Genomic DNA, 21,862 nt, shown 5'->3' on the forward strand with positions numbered 1-21,862 from the left:
TTGATCGGCATATATGGGTCTAAGATAGTTATATAGTATTACTCGCCCATATAATATTTAAAAGGTACCATCTTTGTGTGACTAGTGTTTTATGTTCTGTGATTCAAAGGGTAATATATTCAGAAGTCAATATCATTCAAAGGCTGAAAAGGTGATTGTATTCATATTGTTCTGCAGTACGTCTCTGTTGAGATTATTTCTTTGTTATCATCATATGTGTGATTGATGAGTTTTGTATCAAAGATTGTAATAAACCATTTCTATTAGTGCTAGCAATCTGAGAGTAGAATTCATCCTCCAGTCAAAGCTATTGAGCTTTGTATTCAGTATTTGTGATTATTCAATAAAGGATATATCTTAGTTGTGGCTGGGATTTTCCCTCGAGTAGGAGGGTTTTCCCAGGATATCTTTGATTTCATTGTATTCTTGCATTTTTAAAAGTTTCTGATTATTGCATTTATTCTATTCTGGTTTAAAACATTAACATACGGCACCTGCTCGAGGCTCGTAGCACACACTGAAGCAAATACTGAAGGATTAATTACCAAAACAAAGAATCAAACAAGCTGGTAAGACCTGACCAGACCACATCAGTAGTTCCTGTTGGTAAACCCACCATAGTAGTGTCCAGGTCAGATTTGCAACCGGGGTAATGACTCCCAACTATGTAAATTCAAAATACAAAATGAACAGAAAATGCTCAAACCAGTTTAGTGAAAATAAGTGACTCCCACTAGACTTGGAGTCCAGAGGTTCTACCGGAGCAATATATAGCTAAAATGGACATTTTTGGCGCCGTTTAGGTCAACTTATTTTGGTGCCATTTCTGAAAAACAACTAATCACAATTAAAACATGATTTTTTATTGAACATAATTTTTCACCTCAATCACTCACTGACTTTATTGACCAATATTCCCCAATTTTGGGGGGCAAAAATTGGGCCAGTCAGCAATTCCCAATTAATCGGGATTAGTCATGATCAATTCCCAATTTTCACTACACATGTTGGTATAAGCCAATTAATGTGTCTGAGACGAAGAATATCACTGTATTTGCAATGGCCGGAAGTCACAGTACAAAATGTTACACATAGAAGATATCTCTATATCTTAAGTCACAACAGTAGTTTTTCCCTTTTGTAGCTTTTCAGAATCACAGGATTGTTGCAGACTATAACACAGGATACATAAGATTGTACTATACAACAGCAGCAGTTTTGACTCTTCAACTAACTGTTGTAGCATCCAGAATCATGGTTTTCTAAGTTCCATAGAGAATAAATGCTTGAATCCTTATTGTAAATCATTCCAAAGTGAATACAGCAACCAGTAGATCTTTCTTTTATATTATGCAGTTCAATTTCCTAGAGGGTTTCCCCAGGTAAAATTGGCTATATATCTTGTGGATGAATTACATTTCTGGTTACTGTAACTCCTAGCCTTTTCCGTAGTTATTTCAATTGCATAAAAAAGCATTTCATTTTATGGTTGTTTATGTCATGCACCAAACTTATTTATGATACATGAATGACATGTTTATATTAGATTACAACAGACAAAAAAACAACCAAGAACATAATATGTAGTGACGAATTGTGCTGCTAAATACAGCTGGCATATTATGGACCAATTTAGTATCAGAGCAGGTCAAGTCCTAACCTGTGTAATAAAGAACTACTTGAGTTTAAAAGCCAGATGCATGTAAGGCAAGATCATAATGAAAGAGCAGACGGTCATTTTGCTGATAGACTGACTGAAAATCTTCTTTAAGTACAGAATTCTTGTTTAACATTTCCAGTTACACAATTACTTTTTATTGTTTCCGATTTGCATTGTTTGTTTCAACATTTTTAATTTGCACAGTTTCCATTCCAAACTTTCAATCTTCAAAAGTTTAAATTGCCACTTACAGCATGTAAAGTTCTGGTTTGTATTTTCAATGTATAATTCTAGGTCATTCTATTATCTGTTCTCTCAGACAAGAGAAGCAAGGACTTGCTTGTTCCTCAACTCTGAGCATGTATGTATACTTTTATCATTTCCAATTTGCATTGTTTGTTTCAACATTTCTACTTTGCACAGTTCCCATTGCCAAACTTTCAATCTTCAAAAGTTTAATTCACCACTTACAGCCTGTTGAGTTCTAGTTTGTATTTTCAATGTATAGTTCTAGTTCATTTTATGAAATGCTAGGGTTGCCGTTGCACCCAAATATTGACCTATCAATGCCTGATACAACCACTAAACTTATAGAACACAAGAGGCAGTTAAGTCATCTCACAAATCCTGAAGGGAAGCGTTAAGTGGTTAGTCAAACAATCACCCCCTTAGCATTACCCGAGGAGATTTGAACCTATGACCGAGCTCTGGTACCACTTGTTACAAGCTAGGGTTGTTGTTGCATCAAAAGATCATCCTATCAATGCCTGATACAACCACTAGACTTATCGAACACAGGAGGTGGTTAAGCCATGTCATGAATCCTGAAAGGGAACATTGGTGGTTAGTCCAACATGTCTCAAGTGAGAGAAGCAAGGACTTGCTTGTTCCTCAACTCTAGGCATGTATATATACTTTTACTTCATTCCAAAGAAACTGAACTTGTGACACCTTTACTTGTACTTGCAAATTGACATCAAAAGGCCAAGGCGAGGTGTTTGATGAGGCCCTTGACATTTATTTCATTTTGTAGTGCCTTTCAAGCAGGTGTTTGAACCAGTATTTGTGTAGAACAAAGCGTATTTGGGCTTCAAAGAACAGATAAAACAAATGAATTCTATCAAGCAAGATATTAGTGAATATCACCATATGTAAATAGAAAAATATCTGTAGTACAAAATCAAATAAACATATACTTAGTACAAAACACTATGATAAAACTATTCGAGTCAACATTAAAATTTACAATAAACATATAAGGACCTTTGAACATATGCATCAAATGTCAATGATTAGTATCCCAGTTATTTATGTATTGGGTAAGCAAATCTGCAAACAGTAAAGTGGCATACCTGGCTGTCAAGAGGATCTGTTTCTCGTGAAATGAGTTCCTGTAAACTCAAAATAATATAACATGAAGCAACAATTGGATCTATATTCATGTGTGGAAATGCTGCATGTCCACCTTTGCCATCTATTGTTGCTTCAAACCTACATGCAGCAGCGAAAAATGGGCCTGGCCTTGAAGAAATGGCACCAGTATTTGACACATCATCAACATGCATTCCAAAAATAGCCTCAGCATCTGCAAGTGCGCCTTCATTGATCATATGAGCTGCACCTGCTCCCCCTTCTTCTGCAGGTTGGAATATGAGTCTCACAGTGCCCTTCAATGTGAGAAAACAACCATTAGAAAGATCAGGCCTGAAAAACAGGACTAGTAGCAATAAAAAATGAAGTCCTAACAACCGAATCAAATAGGAAATCCATAATCACATCCCAGGTATTCAGAAACAAGTGCATATTATAATTAATAATGTTCCATAGATCAGTCTGGTTGAGAGTGTGCCATTCTTTATAACTGTCCATTTTGCCAAGCATGGTGTTTACAACCAGAAAATTATCGCAAGGTTCTCAATATGCACATAGTGGTAGATCACTAAGACATGAAAGAATTGTTAGTATCTATTTTCTCAGAAACTAATTAGCGAGGAGTATATCATTGAATATACAGATTTTAGTGGCTTAAAATGAAATGCCATGTGGATGCATGGCCAGAATTCATATAATGCCTGGATATTCAAAACATCTCGGGGACAGGGGTATTGCAAAATGTAATGACACACAAAATGATTACCTAGAGATTCAATATTAATAAAGGAGTGAAAGTCCCAATTAACAAGAGTAACAAACCATGTCCAATAAGGATAAGATTGAAAACTAAGAAAAGATGACAAGTAAAAGAATAAAGAATATTCCTGAAGTCTATCGTAACAGCTTAGTTGACCATTATAAATTTATAACTAAAATTGCAATATTATTTTACTAATCTGGATGAGGATGAAAAGTCCCCTTCCCATTGTGCCTAGCTTGTAAAATGATTAGGACATCCCCAACCTGATGCCCTCAGATAGTAATATCTGTAAAATCAAAGTTACACATTTCATATATGTAAAAACTGACAGCTACCACCATATTCTGAAAAAAGAGTAGTATTGAAACATAATTATTGTGGGCTTACAAAATATGCAAGGCCCCTCTTAGACACCAATCCTTAATAAAGAAAGCTATGTGTGGCCCCATTGTCTATAAGAATAGTGATGCCCTGTCTTAGCAAGACTCCGCGAACTTTGAGAGAGTATGGAACTTGTCCCTTGGGAGGTCTTCAAAGTACAGCCAAGATGCTGTAGTTAGCTCCTCCTCTCACTATTTCAGGTTCCTGCTCTTCTTTATGAGCTTTAGCTCTTCTATCTCAGGCTCATCATCATAGGCAGCCTCAATATAATATGGATTTAATAACTAGGTTCCCATAACTCCTAGAAATTGAAGCACAATAGACTTACTTCTCAATTCAATAATGAAATTCACATACCTTTTTATTATAGCGTTTCTTTTTAAAATTAACATTGTATAGATTCAAAGGAGGTGCTGCAGAAACGAATTTGTTCCTTGGCTCTAAATATTCTAGATCTAGGGACTTTTTGACTACATCCTAAAGTGTTATTGGATCAAAGGCTAAGCCCATTGTTGGATACAATTGATTAATTGTGTGTTGTCTTTAATGTTACACAAATATCATATCATTATCAGTCAGTATATGCCAAGCTCACTCGGGTAGTGAAGACAGTTCTCAATGCCTACCAAGCATTCCTGTGTTTGCCTAGTTTAAAAGGCAGTGTCTACCGAGTTCACTCGAGCGTCAAAGTAAAAGTTGCAGAAAGTGAGAGAATTAATACAAAATAAAGAAGTCAGATTGGAATATGTGAATACAAAAGAACAAATTGCAAACATATTCACCAAGCCATTACCTAAGGATGCATTTCTGTATCTAAGAGGTAAGCTAGGGGTCATTCCCCTATCTGAAATTCACTAAATGAAGTTTAGTGAATGCATCAACCAGAACCTGTTGAAGATCAATAAGTTGGTGCAAAATTGGCAAGGGCATATTGCAAATGAATCAGTACTTAAGGTACATTGGTATTTACAGAATTATTGTCTTTGGCATGTGTTGTCAAAGAGGGAGAAGTTTACTGTCATATTTCTGAGAAATTTTTGAACCAAAATAAAGTAAAGAACCAGAGAGGGAGAAGTTTGTTGAAAGAGGGAGAATGTTCTGAATGAACTTGGTAGCAGCTACTGCAAACAGAATCTAGTGAAAGGAAGAGCTCATACTGACAGAGGGAGTTCTCAAATCTAAAATCCAAAATTTCATTGTGCTATGACATGTCTTGCCATCAATGTCAAAGAGGGAGATTGATGGATACAATTAATTAATTGTGTGTTGTCTTTAATGTTACATAAATGTCATATCATTATTAGTTACTATATGCCGAGCTCACTCGAGTAGTGAAGATAGTTTTCAGTGCCTACCGAGTGTTCCTGTGTTTGCCTAGTTCAGAAGGCAGTGTCTACCGAGTTCACTCGGGCGTCAAAGGAAAATTTGCAGAAAGTGAGTGTTAACTGAGCTCACTCGATTGCCAAAGGATTTTCGCAAGTTTGCAATGTTAACCAAGCTTCTATTGGTTAACACGGGAAATAGTTTCTAAGTTAGTTTCTACCAAGCTGGGTTGGCTAACGAAGGATTTTCTTCTTTTGGCATATTAAGCTTGATTGATTTATCTATTGATTCCAGCCAACTAAGGTGATAAATATTGATTATTCTAAGTTGTTTTTGAGCCAACTTGACAAAGTGGAAGATATAAAGTCAAGTTGTGATTTCAAAGTGTGTAATTCATGATGATGTGATTGAAGATTTAATGATGAGAAAAGGAAGCAAATTTGAAGGATAAGCAGAATATCCTTGTGGAGCAACAAAGATATATTCGATCAAGTACAAGCCAAAACAGAGATCTGTAATCAGCAAATCAGTTGCATTCAAATCATGTCATCTCATTGTTACTCCTAACAGAGTTGGCTTAACAGCTATTTGCAAATCCTCTAACAAGGCCACTCCTAACAGGGTGATTAAATCCTCTAACAGGGTCACACCTAACAGTGTGTTGTGTAAACTTTAACAGGGTTGGCTCCTAACAGGGCTCACTTCAGAAGAGTGGAAAACAGTATCTAGTTGCAATTGGTGGTTCTTCCCAAATTGGGTTTCCATGTTAAATCCTAGTGTCAAATGTGTTCATGTTTTTTTTTTTTTATGTGTTTGCAACTAAGTTAAAGTAATGGTAATCACAGATAACATCTAAAGGTTTATTTGTTAATCATTTACCGAGCTAATTCAATTATTACCGAGTTACAACATTCTATGTGTTTACCAAGCTTCAGCAGTATTCAGTTATCTATTTGCATTTTGTACTGACATTTAAAGGATCTGGGATTTTTTTTTGTAGTAACTGATTCACCACTCCCCTCTCAGTTACTCCTCTAATATTTCCAACACCCATGAGAGGTTAATGAGAATTAGTATGCTTCTTCTTCCTGAAACATCTTGTACTGTGACTCCTAACAGTCACACAGTCTTCTATGGATCAATTATATTTCAATTGGGCTCACTCTCTATAATAAATTTTAGGATCATTCCTTCCAAGTTAATCCAATAAATTCACCCAAAAATATTCTAAGATAGTGATAGAGTTGTGTACATAGATGATTATCCTGCAACACCACCATTCGTGAGCCGCCCCTTCCCCTTCAAGAAAAAAGTGGCAAATTTGATAGCCTCATCTTCAATCATTGAGTTTAACAAAAAGAATGGTGTCAATCTTTTGCAACCATGTTCAGGCTGATTTTTTCTGGCAGGATTACAACTCTTTCTCTTTCCAAAAAGCAGAGATCTTTGGCATAAATTCACCCTACAGTCTAAACAGTAGCTATATCCTTTCCCAATTATCAGTAACAATTGTGACTTATTTTTATTAAACTCGCATCAGAAAGGCTTTGCAACAAACTAGCAGATAATATTAGATCAAAAACAGTCTAGAAATTACGCAAACTGTCACAGCCAATAGCAGATCAGATTTGAGAAAAAAAATAAGTTAGGGGTAGAATAGTACATAAATTATGAAATATTGGATTAACGCAGTTTACGATAAACTGCAATTTTCTGTTTAAGTACAATTATTTTTATATCCAATATCATCTACAAAGAGAGAGAGAGGGAGAGAGAGGGAGAATATAAAGATCTAGAGCTCCATAACATTATCGATCCATCATCCACAAAAGATCTGGGCATTACTGTTCACTGATATATATCAGTCAATATACAATATAATACTGATTATAAGACAACATGACATATAGCAATGCATGAAACTAAGCAACGTCTACTATTTACACAACCCTTTAACATTGCTGCTCGTCTCACACTGATCACTATCACGGGTTCCTAAAAGAGTGACAATCTGATCATGCAGGTCTACATCTTTGACAATGGGATCGTACTTCAATTTCTTAGTGGAAAGGACCATCTCTTCAATCTGCTTAGGTTTTGGTATTCTTGTCCACATACTGTTTAAGAATATTCAGCTCATGTTTGTTCACATTGTTTCTTCCCTGAGGAAAGATGTGTGCATTCTTGATCTCATTTTTGTAAACGATCACTAATCCTTCTTTAAGAAATATCATGAAATGCTCTCTAAATGTGTCTATAATATTTAAGACCTTAGAAGAAACATGAAGATAGGTGAGTTCATAGTGAAACTCACTAAAGGCTCCTTTTTCCTTGGAAGATCTCTCCATTCCTCTTTTTCCAAATAAACCAAAGAACTTCATCAGTTAACACCATCCAAAAAGATCAGATTTAAAACCATTTCATAACCAGCTGAAATTTCAAACCAAGAAAAGCCATCCTATTTATTCCACTCCAAAGAATTACCCATAAATAAAGACCATACAGTGACAGCAGCTTTTTAATCAAAGAACAAATGGTAAAAAGTCTCTACTTGTTTATTGAAACAACAAAAATCAGCAGAGACACCAACGGATTGCAATTCAAATAAACTTATCTTTTTAAAGAGTGGGCAACCATCTAATACAAGCTTTTTTGGGCTAACCAGACTTAGCCCAAACAAGATCAAAAATATTTGACATTTTAGACTCAAACCAGTACACATTCAAAGCCTTGTTAAGTCGCACAAAAATCTCCCTTGAGTCAGACAGCATTAGACAAAATTTCTTCACTGTAGTTTGATCAAACTTAGAATCATCTGTAACATCCCAAATTTTAAATGCTCCCTTATAGTGTTCACTAAAATTTCAAAAAGTCATCGAGGACAATGAATCACAAGAGGGAGGGTATGTTACATCCCAATTTTGGCTCCATTTGAAATGTTCATATAGCCGTTGAGGTTTCATGTGAAGTCAATTGACAAGTAAAATTAGTTACTATCATATGAAATGGTAAGATGGTTAATCGTTATAATTTCATATGAAGTTGGCATACTAGTTAACTGTTATGATGATATTTTAATGCTATTTTGAGAAGTTGGTTATTCATCATGAATTCATGGGAAGTGAAATGGCAGTTAGCTGTTATCTAAGTCACAAGGTTTCAGTTGAGTTCGAGCTCGACAACTATGACGTTTGGATAAAGTTCGGCAAGCCAAAAAAATCGACATTAAATTCGCCTTATGAAATTTTCAAAAAAATATAAGTATATGCTATTTATTATTATGTGTTAATGAATATAAAACCACTAAACAATACATTTTAATACATATAATAAAAATACATTAAATTTCTTATTTTTCCTTTACTAAAAAGTATAATTCAAATTCAAATATAATAATTTTATATTTTTCTTTACCAACTTCATCCCTATGCTCCTTGCGATTAGCACAACAGCCATACTAGATACTTGGGATAATTTGAGAGAAAATATAGTAATTAAAAATAATAAACAAAATAATATATAATAAATAAATCTGTAAATAATAAATTACTGCTTTGCAATTTACAAACTAAAAAGTAAATAATAAATATTTAATAAAAATCATAATAATACTTACAATTTACAAAATAAGTATAATATTTTAATATAAATATTTTCAGTTTAAAAATTATAATATTTGAATATACAACAAGAGTATAATGTTTCATATGTGAACCATTTAACAATTTTAAAGTGTACAAAATAAAAAATATCTATAAAATTTATATTATAACAAAACAAATTATAAGATTTTTAATATTGATAAAGAGATAAATTATTAATATTGTAATTGTAAATTTTAAGTTAATAACAAAGACAAATTAAAATACCTATCAACGGAATGGGGTATTTTGTTATAACAAATTACAATAAATTATATTCAAACTTAGTGAAATAAATGAAAATCTTAATAAAATAAACTATTGCATCAAACTAAAAACACTAAATAAAATCTTAGGACTATTAAATGTTTTAAGTGACAGCGGCAGCTATAAAGAAGATGTGCTGAATAGATGGAGTTGGGCGGGGCAAATCTTAGAAACGACGGACGAGAGTTGCAGAGACTGCAAACCAAACAAATCTCAGAAACAATGGACGGAAGTTGCAGATTTGATTTGCAATTTTATGCAAACAATCATAGAAGTCCATGATTTGGCAGACAACCAAAGAAGAGTCCATAAACAATGCAGAAAAGCCCACAATCTGGCAGATGGCAACACAAAAGAGTTGCAAAGAAGTTCAAAAATGTTGCAGTTGATGCTTAGAAACATGGATGAAACATTGCCCTAGCCGCTGTCCCTTAAAAAATCAGTCAAACCCTAAAAAGTGGGGTGATAAACTATAATTTCAAACCTCAAGCTGAAAATTCAGCGAACCTTGTGACTTGGGCTGTTATGATAGTTTATGATTAATAACTTGTTATGGTAATTGTTATTATATTGAAGAATATGATATAATTGTGGAGAATTTCCTTGCAGGTGCACATCAAGGGGTGGAAGCATTGTCAGAAAGGAATTGGGCACAGGGGCACCACCATCACTAGGCAAATAGGTACGAGTCTTGAACCGCCATGGCTAAAGGGTAAACGACTAGGCAAGCAAGAGTGTGTGTTGGGCAATAGCATGAGCTACTTGGTCAATTTTTATAACAAGAAAAATACTAAACATTTAATATCATGTTAGGAACTATTACCTCTCTCTTGCTTTGAGACCTCGAAAGTGATCCACATTATGAATTTGACACACACACATGATGTTACCATGATACTCTGATGATATCTATGAATTATACTTATACATACATATATATGTGTGTGTGTGTGTGTGTGTGTGTGTGTGTGTGTGTGCGCGTGCATTTATAGAGAAGATATAATAAATTATATGTACTCTCTAAATCGCACACTTATATAGATATGTGTAAATATAGGTACAACTATAGATATAGCACCATAGCATGATGACTTAATATATTTACTTATATATTTATATATATATATATATATATATATATATATATTTTTTATTTTTTTTTAAACCATGGAAATATAAACATTATAATTTCTCTCATTGAGAGGCGGCCATCTCAAGTTGGTGCCCATCTTTCAAATCGATAACCTTTTTAAAACCAATAATCTTTTTAAAAAATAGATGATTTTGAAAACCGACATTGTGGTACCAAGTCAAGGAGCTACAAGAATCCACGGTTGTGGATGAATAGAGATGGTATTCTATTGTACACATAACTTCAGACCTGCTGACACTACAATTACCATCTATTCTTTTCGATTTTATTTTCTCACATATTTCACCAGCAATTCAGGCCATCAGAACCACACGGGGGTGGCATCACACAAAGCCGATTTCAAATTGACCATTGACATATTTCACTCAGGTTATGAAATTCCCTCCATTCTAAGTGCTCCATTTGAGCATCATTGCTAATAGAATTTGTTTTCAGTTGCATTAGAAGCACATCAATCGAGCATGATATTGAGTACATCTCTAAGCATCGATATGCAGGTCATATAACCATAGGGATCTCATACATTCCTTCTATATTCAAATTACTTTCTTTATGAGAGTTCTGAAACAAAATCTGATTTCAAATCATGATATTCTATCATACATGCTAGTACTCATTGTATACTACAAATAAATTGTTCAAAGAAAACATGTGATTAGATCTCAGTATAATGTGATAGCCTCTAAGGACTCAACCAAGGCTGATGAAGCCAATGATAGTGGGTAGAGAGGAGAGGATTCTTGCAAAGGAGAGAAACATCATGATCAGAACTTCCATACATGAACATTAAATTTTAAAGATGGTTATTAAAAAATCAAGTCAGCTTATGATTGTCAAAGTATACTCATTTGTCAAGTTGAGTGGTGGAATTACATACCAGGATGTTCAATGGTTGGACAAGGTGTTCCATGTCTATATCCAATTAGGGAGGGTCTTTCTTGGATGAGACTGTGTGGGGATAAATGAGGGTCCGCAATTGGGAGGTTAAGCCCTTGACATGCACATGTTTCCCCTCTCCACCAGATGCCAAGACATGCACAAGACAGAGACAAGTTATGCATTCAACATTTGTAGGTAATAGGTATTTTACTTTTATGATATTTGAAATTACAAGTTGCAGATATGTTAGATTGATTTATATCATTGAATTAGTTATTTCCTTCAATGAAATCAGCTTTTCTCGTCAATGTAAATGGTAATCGGTTAGATCAGTTGATCTTCCAATTGGACATGAATTATATATGTATGCTTGAAGATAGGCCTACTTGATGGATGTTATAACTGTCCTCCTTTTACGTGAAAAATGAAAATGAATGTATCTTTTAACTATATGTAATTGTCATATTTAGCAGTAGGAAAGAAAAAGGATGATATAGTGGTATTTGATGCCCTAACTAGTAATTGACATTTCGATACTGGTATAACTATTTGTGCCCTAAGTGGTATATGTGGATTAACCTGGGTTTTACAGATGTTGCCCTAAGCAGAATGCAGTTTCAGAATTTAGGATATGTAAAACTCAAAAGAACATAAAATAAATTTATTGATGATGCTATCAATTGTTAGTTATGAAATTTTCATTTAACCATTAATCTCATTCACATGAACATAACTGTTATAACTGTCTTCCCATGAATATAAAGTAATAACTGTATTTCTTTGATATGCTAGTTGTTAGTTAAGATTCGAAAAAAGTGGTTGTTACACCATCCTGCCATGTAACTATTGAAAGAAAATATGACATCTCATTTGAGATATATGTTACCACTTATGTCAATGGTCGATGCTCAAGGTCATATAAATCTCAAATGATTACTCTAAGTAATAAAGATTTGGATTGAGTTGCCTAGTTGTTTGTTTGTGCTTGAGCTATTTGGTTGTCTAGTTGAGTTGGTTGAGTGTCTGGTTTTGTTGTCTTCTTGTTTGTGTGCCAAGTCAGCCAATCTACAATGTTCATGGGTTGAATTTTCTAAAGGCTTGATTAATTAAGGGTTGTGTTGCGGAAACTTTTGTGATGATGGAGACATATATTTTATCTTCTTGGAGTTGTATATTTGACATTGATAATATTGTTCGAAGTATAGTTCAAATTGTCACCGAGAATTCTTGTCAAGATATCACAACCTGTAAGTTTGGAAAATATCACCAACTTAAGATGATAAGTAACAAACTTATCTCGCTGCATGCTTGTTAAGAACAGATGGCCTACACCAAAGGACTAAAACACTATTCTTCATTGCCGGCTGAGGTTTGGAGAGCTTAGAAAAGGTTGGGAGGAGAAAGGTCATCATTTGATGCATTTTAGATCAATTTCTTGTGGATTGAAGCAAATTCAAAAATATTTTTCAAGCGAATTCGGATTCACAAATAACTTTTCAAAATTCTCTTTTGTTTTAAAATTATTTTGCATTGCATTAATTGCATCCGAGTTTATACAAACTCTATAACACCATTTCCAATCTACTCTATCTCCTTTTAGAACATAACAAATAAGATCTAACACCGGTTTTCTGCAAATATTGCAAATTTTTCTTAGTTCTCATTAAATTTCATATTTTCTTAAATATTTCATAACCTAACACATTTAGTTTTTTTCTTTTAGGTTTCAACAATGTTTAAGCTTATTTAAAGTTTTAAACTGAATTAATTTCTTTCTAAGTTTCTTTATTAAAATTCTAGATTTGAGCCCTCAATTTGTATCTAACATGTGTAGGTTGATTCTTCATCAAAATGGCAAATAGGGATACCTTTACAAGTAGGTCAGCTGCAAGGTTTGACAGAATATGTAGGAGTGCACCCTAAAGGGACTAGAGACAAGGCATGGGTAGTATGCTTCTAGTTCTGAAGGACCTAAGTATAATACTGTGATATGCATGAAATGTGAAAAACTAGTTAGTGGAGGCATATCTCGTTTCAAATACCACCGTGGAAAGATCACAAAGCATGATACAAGGGTTTTTCAGTTCACCACAAATGAAATAAAGAGAGATGAATGCAAAGGGCAAAATTGGTCATGAGGGCAGTCGTTTCTGAATGCAAGGTATCTCACACTATCTCCTTTTTAAGAATCATTTATTATTTTACAATCGCCATTATTAGTTTAGATTTTGCTAAAGCAATGACCATAATGAAATAATGTGGGTTATGACTAGGTATCTCAGTCAACCTTGAAGAAGAAAAAGCACTTGAGGGCATAGTGGGCTATTACAAAATAATTGGTAAAAATCTTACTTGTTATTAACAGAGATTGAAAGGTCATTATATACGAAAGAATAAAACGATGTTTCCTTAGGAAACGATCGTAAGATAAGATAATATAATAATATAAATGTCCAACAAAAAACCACAAGGGTTTATGGGACTAAGCTTACAAATAGAAGAGCCACCCAAAACAAGAACACCAAACGGTGTCTGAGAAGAAACAAAACAAAACACTAAGCTAGACAAACCAAGGTAAGGACTAAAGTTCCGTCCTTCGTACAAGAAATCAATAACAAAAGGATATAAACGTGAATGATCTAGAGTCTTAGATCATCGTCAAGAACCGCTGGAGCAGTGTCATTGCCTGGAAAGACTAGTGCAATGTCTGACTAATCTGGAATGAGTGATACTGGATGGCTTTTTCACACCTCGTGGATGAGACAAGGGGGGGGGAAGCAGTGATGAGCTGGTCTGAACTATGACCCTAAGGTATGAGTGATTGCAGGGTATGCTCACAAAGTTGGGTGGCCTCCCATAAATAAAGTGCAAGACACCGTTGGTCAATATAACTAAAGAATGCTGAAAGAGAAAAACAATCTCTGAAAACACAGTAAAATCTCCCTCTGATCTCATAGTAGATAGGACAACGGAACACAAACAACAAATCCGATCCTCTCAAACCATATGGTGATCGGTTCGAACCTAAAGACAATGAGAGTCAACTCTAAAGGAGCCCAAAGAGAATCGTAGAGCGTGACTCCAGCACCAATAAAGTTAAGCAAGACGAATAATAGTACCATTCTAAATCTTTAAAAAATGCTCAGCATAAAAGGCCAAAGTAGAAGAGTTAGCCAAAGCAGGAGCACCAAATGGTGACTGAGAAGAAACAAAATAAGACAGAAAACTAGAGAAAAACAAGGTAAGGACTAAGGAACCTTCCTTGTTACAAAGAAATCAGTAATAGAGGGAAATAATCGTGGACGATCCATAGTCTTTGACCGCCATCGAGAACCACTATAGGAGTGTCGCTGCTTGGAAAGACCGGTGCAGTGTCTGACCAATCTGGAATGAGGAGTACTGGATGGCCTTGTCAAACCCTGTGGTGGAGACAAGGGAGAGAAAAAGGCGATGATGAGCTGATCCAAGATATAGCCCTGAGGTATGAATGACTGTAGGGTATTCTCCCAAAGTTGGGTGGCCTTTTGAAGATAAAGTGCAAGATACCGCTGGTCAATATAGTCAAAGAATGCTGAAAGAGAAAAACAATCTTTGAACAGACAGTAAAATCTCTCTCTGATCTCATAGTAGATAGGACACTAAAATATAAAAATGGATCTCAGTCTCAACCTTTGCCAAAGTACACAGCTGACAAATCCAATCAACCCTATCTATATGGTGATCAATTCGAACCCGAAGCCGATGAGAGCGAACTCTGAAAGAGCCCAAAGAGAACCAAAGGGTGTGACTCTAGCACCGATAAAGATAAACAAGGCGAACAATAATACCATTCTAAATCTCAAGAAAATGCTCAACTTAGAAGGCCATCTTAGGGCACAAACCCCATGGGGGGTTACGCCAGGTATTGATAATGTACTGTCTATAGATATCCTATCTAACATGCTCATTCAATGCTTGTCTTGAGTGAAGGAGGTGAGCAAGAGCATCCAACAAGAACTGATAAGGAGGAAGACAATTAATATCAATCTTGAACAAACCCAACAAAGAGGTGGCTTCAGTGTACCAACAACGAGATTAAGTACTAGTGTCAAACCTCATAACCGCAACAGAAGAACAAAGATGAAGATGAGAGTATCTATGTCAATTGATATTTGAATCCATAAAGCCTCGAACTCAATGAAGGAACCAAATCAAATCAAAAATGGCCACAAGTTTGAAAGGATGAGCATCAAACTTAGCCAAGATAATGTTGTGGGGGTGAGACTGTGACATCTAATGATACGTCGTAGAAGCAACGTTTGAACACACTCAACAGAGGCTCAATCAAAAGCAAGAAAAGAAGGTCCCCAAGCCACCGAACCATCGAGAACGGTTGGCCTAACTAAGGAGTCTAAGAGGAACAACTTGGATGAAATGTCTTGGAAATGATGTCTAAAGCACTGTCTTCCAAGCATAGCAAGGGAGCCCGTGCCCTTACTAACTCTGGACTAAATAGCCAGTCTCAAGCTAAAGCAGGGTCCCAAAAACTTCACTCTGAGATACATGTAAGAAGTGATCTCAACCTCCTGCCCCTGGAAGAAAAAATGAAGATCAGAGGTCTTTAAACAATTAAAAATCATAACCCGAGTCTTAAATTGACCACGAGTGGATGCTAATCACAAAAAGAGGCCAAACAATCAAGGAGTCTGTAAACTGTCGGAAGAAGAGGCCAAGAGAACAACATCATCTGCAAAAAGGAGAATGGAGATCAAAACCTTATGTAAGTAGCACCTGTCGCCAAGTTGCAAGTTCACAAGGAAATCCTCAAGCTCATCAATATGCAACTCGAACAAGGTGGGAGACAGAGGGCAACCCTACTTCACCCTAATAGTACTCTGAATCAAAACAGAAAAGCCCTCCGGAGTCCTGAATCTACCAATCACCTTCTTATATAGTCTCATAATAACAGTCAACAACATATCAGAGATCCCAATCTCACTAAGTCACTAAAATAAGGCCATCCTAAGAACAAAATCCAAAGCCTTGCGAAAGTCCACAAAAAACCAATAGACTTTCTCAGAGCGATGTCTAGCCTCCTCAATAATAGCATATAGCGTGAAGATATGATCCATAGTCTAATAGTTTGCCTAAAAACCAGCTCTATCAAGCTCTCTAGATAGCCTGGTGTTCAGAGCAGTGGCATAAAATTTGTAAACATATGCCCAATCACGATAGCCCTATAGTTACATAGGTTAGAAACAAGTCCAGACTTATGAATAGGGTAAATCACATGCCTCGACCAAGAATCAGGAAACCCAGTGCAAACCACTTTAATAAAAAGTGTAGGAAGGTAGGATCCAAGAACCGAAGAACCAAGTTTGAAAAGTTCAGCCTAAAACCTTCCTCATCAGCCGCTCTACTAAATTGCATGGATCTAATGGCCTCATAAATTCTAGGGGGGGGTGAACAAATGGCAGTAGGGAGGTAAAGTGGAATGAAGAGGTGGCTGCCCTGAAATATCATATAGTGTAATGGTGTGGGAGGTCAGAGAGTGGAAGTCAAGAGTAGAGGGCAGAGGAGGACAATGAGGAAAAAGGGTGTGCCAAAAGATTTGTGGATTCTAAATAAGCGTGGGACAAAGGGATTTGCACCACGAAGAGGCAAAAGAACATTTCTTATGGCAAAGAAAACGAAGATAAGATAAGCGCAAGTGGGTGAAGGCAGGAGAATGAGTCTCGAAAGTAGAGCAAACAGAACGATGAAACGCTTTACAATAAGGATCAAACCATTGATTCATAGGACATGTATTCCGATGCTTAGACCGGAGAGAGGGAGGGGAGCGGTGAGGGATAGAAAGGAGAGCGGAAGCCCAAATGGCAAAGGCAAGTGAATACATTGCAGAGGCTACATTCGAATCACTGAAAGTAGCAAGTGTCAGAAGTCTCCTAAGATGGTATGAAAAGAGCTCACCATCTCCCTCGGTGTAGCGGAAGCAAGTAGGGGTGCAGGCAGTGTTAGGCGAGATGTGGGAGGGCTAGGGAGAAGGTAATAAACGGGATGAATCACAGATAGCAATGCTAAGGAGAGCATGATCAGCAAAGGGGAGACGAGAAATGGTGAAACTGTGAATGGATGAAATGGAGGAAGAGGTGATGACATAGTCCACAACACTCGCACCACCACAATGCGTCCAATAGGTAAAGAGGTCAAAGCCAGGGAAGAAGGATAAACCATTCATAATCAACAAACCAGAAGAATCACAGAGCTGGAGAAGGTGGGGGCCATAACAAGTGAGCGGCCCAAGGGCATCATCTAAGGCACATTGAAGTCTTATACTGGTTGGATCTATCTCAAAAGTACAAATCAAATCAAAGCCATGGTCATGTATAAGAGTCTAAAGATTCCTGGTATGAGCATTGAAGTGACCAAGAATAATGATATCACCTAAAGCTGCAAACTGAGAGATGCTCTCCTGAAGGTCAACAAAAGAATCCCCATCCTCGACATCTTGAATGGCATACGGAGAAGAGGTTGGTGGAAAATAACAAACAGCAAGAAAGATGTCCCTCCGCTGGTGATTCCAACGACCAATACTAACCCACATGAATCTAGCAAAGGCGTCAGAGTGAACAACTGATGTGGACCTGAAAATATCATCTCTAATCAAACAACACCCTCGAACCCACAAACCCCACCAAAAGTACAGACATCCTCTCTACAAACAAACAACCACTGATCAAGATACCATGGAAGAGGGCACATAGGACTCTTGTGAGTCTCACTAACAGCCAAAATATCGACAAACCCCACAACATCATGAAAGAGACCAAGTAATGACCATAAAGAGCCATTACCGTTCCAGCAGTCGACAAGAAGAGAAGGGAACTTCCTCTTGTCAGACTACTGTTGAAATCGTCATGCGGTTTTGGAGGTTGTCCTCACTTCCCATCCACTAGGAGGAGAATCACGAACAAATGCTCTAAGATTTCTAATCACCGTCCATTTAACAGCCCACCTAGCCTCTGCCACAATACCCCGAGCAAGTTTCAACTTTGTAACCTATGCCTTAGTGAGATCTTCATCAAGGTAAATTTTAGAGGGGAGAGAGAACAGCTTTCTCTTCGCTCTAAGAGCACAAAGCCAGTCAACAAAAGAGAAAAACCTGATGAAAAGGGTATCCCCCATACCAAACCAACACTTGTTTAAACTGATATTGGAGATACCAAGCTGGTCAGAGAGGAAAAAGTGTCCAGCAGCAAGAGGATCGGAAGTTGATGGGAGACCACAAACCCGCAAGTTGACTTCACCTAGACAATCTTGTCTATGCTCAACCAAGGTGCACTAGTATCTGTGTTGGTGCATAAAGAGGCCCATGATTTCTCCTTTTGTTCGGTTTAAGCAATCATCATTTTGTTGTTCCTTGATTTTATTGAGCCCATCAAGTTGTTCAATAACCGATTCAAGATTGGATCTCAAACCTGTTGTCTCGGAGATGAAGGTATCGGAGAAGTTTTTGATATGCGAGGTATTCAGTTTTGTAACCAATTTGAGCTCTAAAATTTGAATTGTTAATGTGTCAACATGTTCTCTAAGCAATATGTTGTCCGCCTCAAGCTTATTGACATGTTCACATAACCTCTGGTAGGTCAATGGTTGATTCAATGGCGGGCAGCTATCAGCTATGGTCATTCCAGCAACTGGTTGATCCACCATCGTAGAGTTGGGTGTATCTAAATATAGCAAACTAAGCACATATAGAAATATGTATGCCCTAGACGTCAGAGAACAGCAGCAGATGCACCAATTGCATGCACGGAAAAACAAGGTCCAGACAAAGAAAAGTTACGTACGAACAGAGACAACCCCGTGACCTAAGAAAGTAGGGCAAAATCTGCCAAGACGACCCTAAAATCTCCGGCAGCCCGAGCATAAACCATGTCTGAGAATAGAACCGAAACGATGAGCTCAAACCACACTCCAAGTTAAACACGCAAAAACACCAACAAGAGGTTCGTTAAAAGAAAGAGTCAAGAGCTCAAGATCGTTTGAGTAGACTAGGTTAAAAACACAGAAACACCAGGTGAGAGGCCCAAAAAAAGAAACAGTCAGGAGCTACCACGCGAGGAGAGAATAATGAAGAAAGACAAACAAAGGATGACGACGACGACAACGTAAAACAAAGAGCATCCAACCATGCAAGATACCCGCGCGTAAAGGGAGAGAAAGAACTCAAAGGCATGCAACAGAGGATGCAACGCAAGACCAATGGTGGTCACGGCAAAGGTCATCGTGATAGAGCAATCAGGCAGAGGTCATCGCACCATTTACAAATGAAGGGCACCATTTAGAAATAAAGAAACCATTTATTCTAATAGAGAAAGCTAAAAACATTCTTTTCTAATAGAGGTAAAGAATACAAATATTTTATTCTAACAGAGAAAGCTAAAAAAGCTAAAGCTAACTAATGCTAACTAGATATTTACAATAGATTACCATTAACTAATAATAGACGATTATCTACTATCATAATACCCTCCCTTAATGGTTAATCTATCTAGAACACCAAGTTGTCCTCTGAATTTGACAAACTTATCAGGACCAAGAGGCTTGGTGAGAATGTCTGTAGTCTGATCTATGGTAGGAACATACTACAAATCTATAGTCCCATCTTCAACCAGTTGTCGTATGTAATGATAGTAAACATCTACATGCTTGGTTCGTTCATGGAAGACTGGATTTCGTGCTAACTTGATAACGCCTTTGTTATCAACAAACAACGTAGTTGGTCCTGCTAATGACATCTGCATATCCCCAAGCATATGACGAAGCCAAACAGCTTCACATCCTGCCTTAACAGTCCCTCTATATTCGGCCTCTATAGAGGTGTGAGAAACTGTCTGTTGCTTCTTTCCAATCCATGTGACTGCACTGGATCCCAAACTAAACACATATGCAGAAGTTGACCTTTTATCATCAACAAAGCCTGCCCAATCTGAATCTTTGAACCCACTGAGCTTAGGATTAAAACTTCGAGAGTACAGAAGTCCATAATCGAAAGTACCCTTCACATAACGAAGCGCACGCTTTGCTGCCATCCAATGATCAGCCTTACAAGCTGTCATAAAGCATGAGATATAGCTGACTGCATAGCTGATGTCAAGCCTAGTAACAGAGAGGTAGATGAGGTTGCCTACTAATTGTCTATATGTAGTATCATCAACGTAAGGAGAATCAGACTTTGCAAATAACTTGAGACCTTTCTCCATAGGTGTAGATGCAGGCTTGCAATCCTGCATATGGAATTTGTCCAACAGGACCTTGGCATACTTGGACTAAGAGATGAATATACCAGAACACTGTTGCCAAACTTCAACACCTAGGCAATAATACATGAGCCAAAGGTCAATCATATTAAAAGACTGGCAAAAATTATGTTTGATTCCCTGAATCAAAGATACCGAGTTGCTAGTGATGATCAAATCATCCACATAAATAACCAGAAGGATGATTTCACTATTAGTAGTCCTAATGTACAAATTTGAGTTTGAAGAACTCCTCTTGAAGCCTTGATCACTAAGGTACTTATCAATTTTTATGTACTATGCCTGAGGGTCCTGCTTCAAGCTATAGAGAGTTTTTACCAATCTGAGAACCTAATGGTCTTTACCAACAACCTTGAAACTAGGAGGCTAAATTATGTAGACCTCTTCATGGACATCACCATTCAGGAAAGCACTCTTGACGTCCATCTAATGGACCTTCCAGCCAAACTGTGTTGCCATGGCTAGGACTAATCTAATGATACTCATCTTTGCAGTAGGAGCAAAGGTCTCCTCATAATCAATGCCCTAACGCTGAGAAAAGCCCTTCGCCACTAAACGAATTTTCTACTTATCCAAAGTACCATCCGATTTGTACTTGATTTTATAAACCCATTTGCAGCCAATGGGTTTCTTCCGTGGTGGAAGATCAGAAAGGACCCAGGTGTTGTTCTTCAGCAGGCTCTGGTGTTTAGATGTCATGGCTTGTTCCCACTCTGGAATTCCTTTAGCCTCACAATATGTTTGAGGTTCAAACACACTGTGAATGTTGGCCATGAGAGCAAAGTTAACAGACTCTATAGATTTGCTCTTTTTTCGAGCAGTTCTCCCATCAATGAGCTCATCATCACGAAGATCAACAAGTGTCTTGGCCCACCACTTAGGCCGGAGAGAAGAATGACCAACATTAGTATCAGGAGATGTTTGGTAATCAGGTTCCACAAGCAAAGCATCTAGATCAAACTCAGGTGAAGCATCTACAAATTGAGGTGATCCTGCAAGAGAAGCCGGAGGTGTTTGTACAAGGATCATTGGTATAACTGGAGTTGTAGGAGCTACTGGAGCCCTCCCATCAGGTGGACTTAATGGAAGCCGAACTCCTAAATCATGAGCCTTCATAGGCTG

General features: G+C 37.0%; 1 protein-coding gene across 2 annotated transcripts in view; it reads right to left on the minus strand.

The window, feature by feature from the left end:
* The window catches only part of LOC149531432 (IAA-amino acid hydrolase ILR1-like 5), a 92,804-nt gene that overhangs the window by 34,669 nt on the left and 36,273 nt on the right, over nucleotides 1-21,862 (minus strand). For both annotated transcript variants that reach the window (XM_089811756.1, XM_089811755.1), the window contains exon 3: nucleotides 3,013-3,327. In XM_089811756.1, coding sequence (XP_089667882.1) covers nucleotides 3,013-3,327 — 315 coding nt within the window. The remainder of the gene's footprint in view (nucleotides 1-3,012; nucleotides 3,328-21,862) is intronic.

Source organism: Cupressus sempervirens, chromosome 11 (genome assembly GCF_028749045.1).
Source record: "Cupressus sempervirens isolate cs-2001-9-10 chromosome 11, ASM2874904v1, whole genome shotgun sequence".
NCBI classification, from domain to species: Eukaryota; Viridiplantae; Streptophyta; class Pinopsida; order Cupressales; family Cupressaceae; genus Cupressus; species Cupressus sempervirens.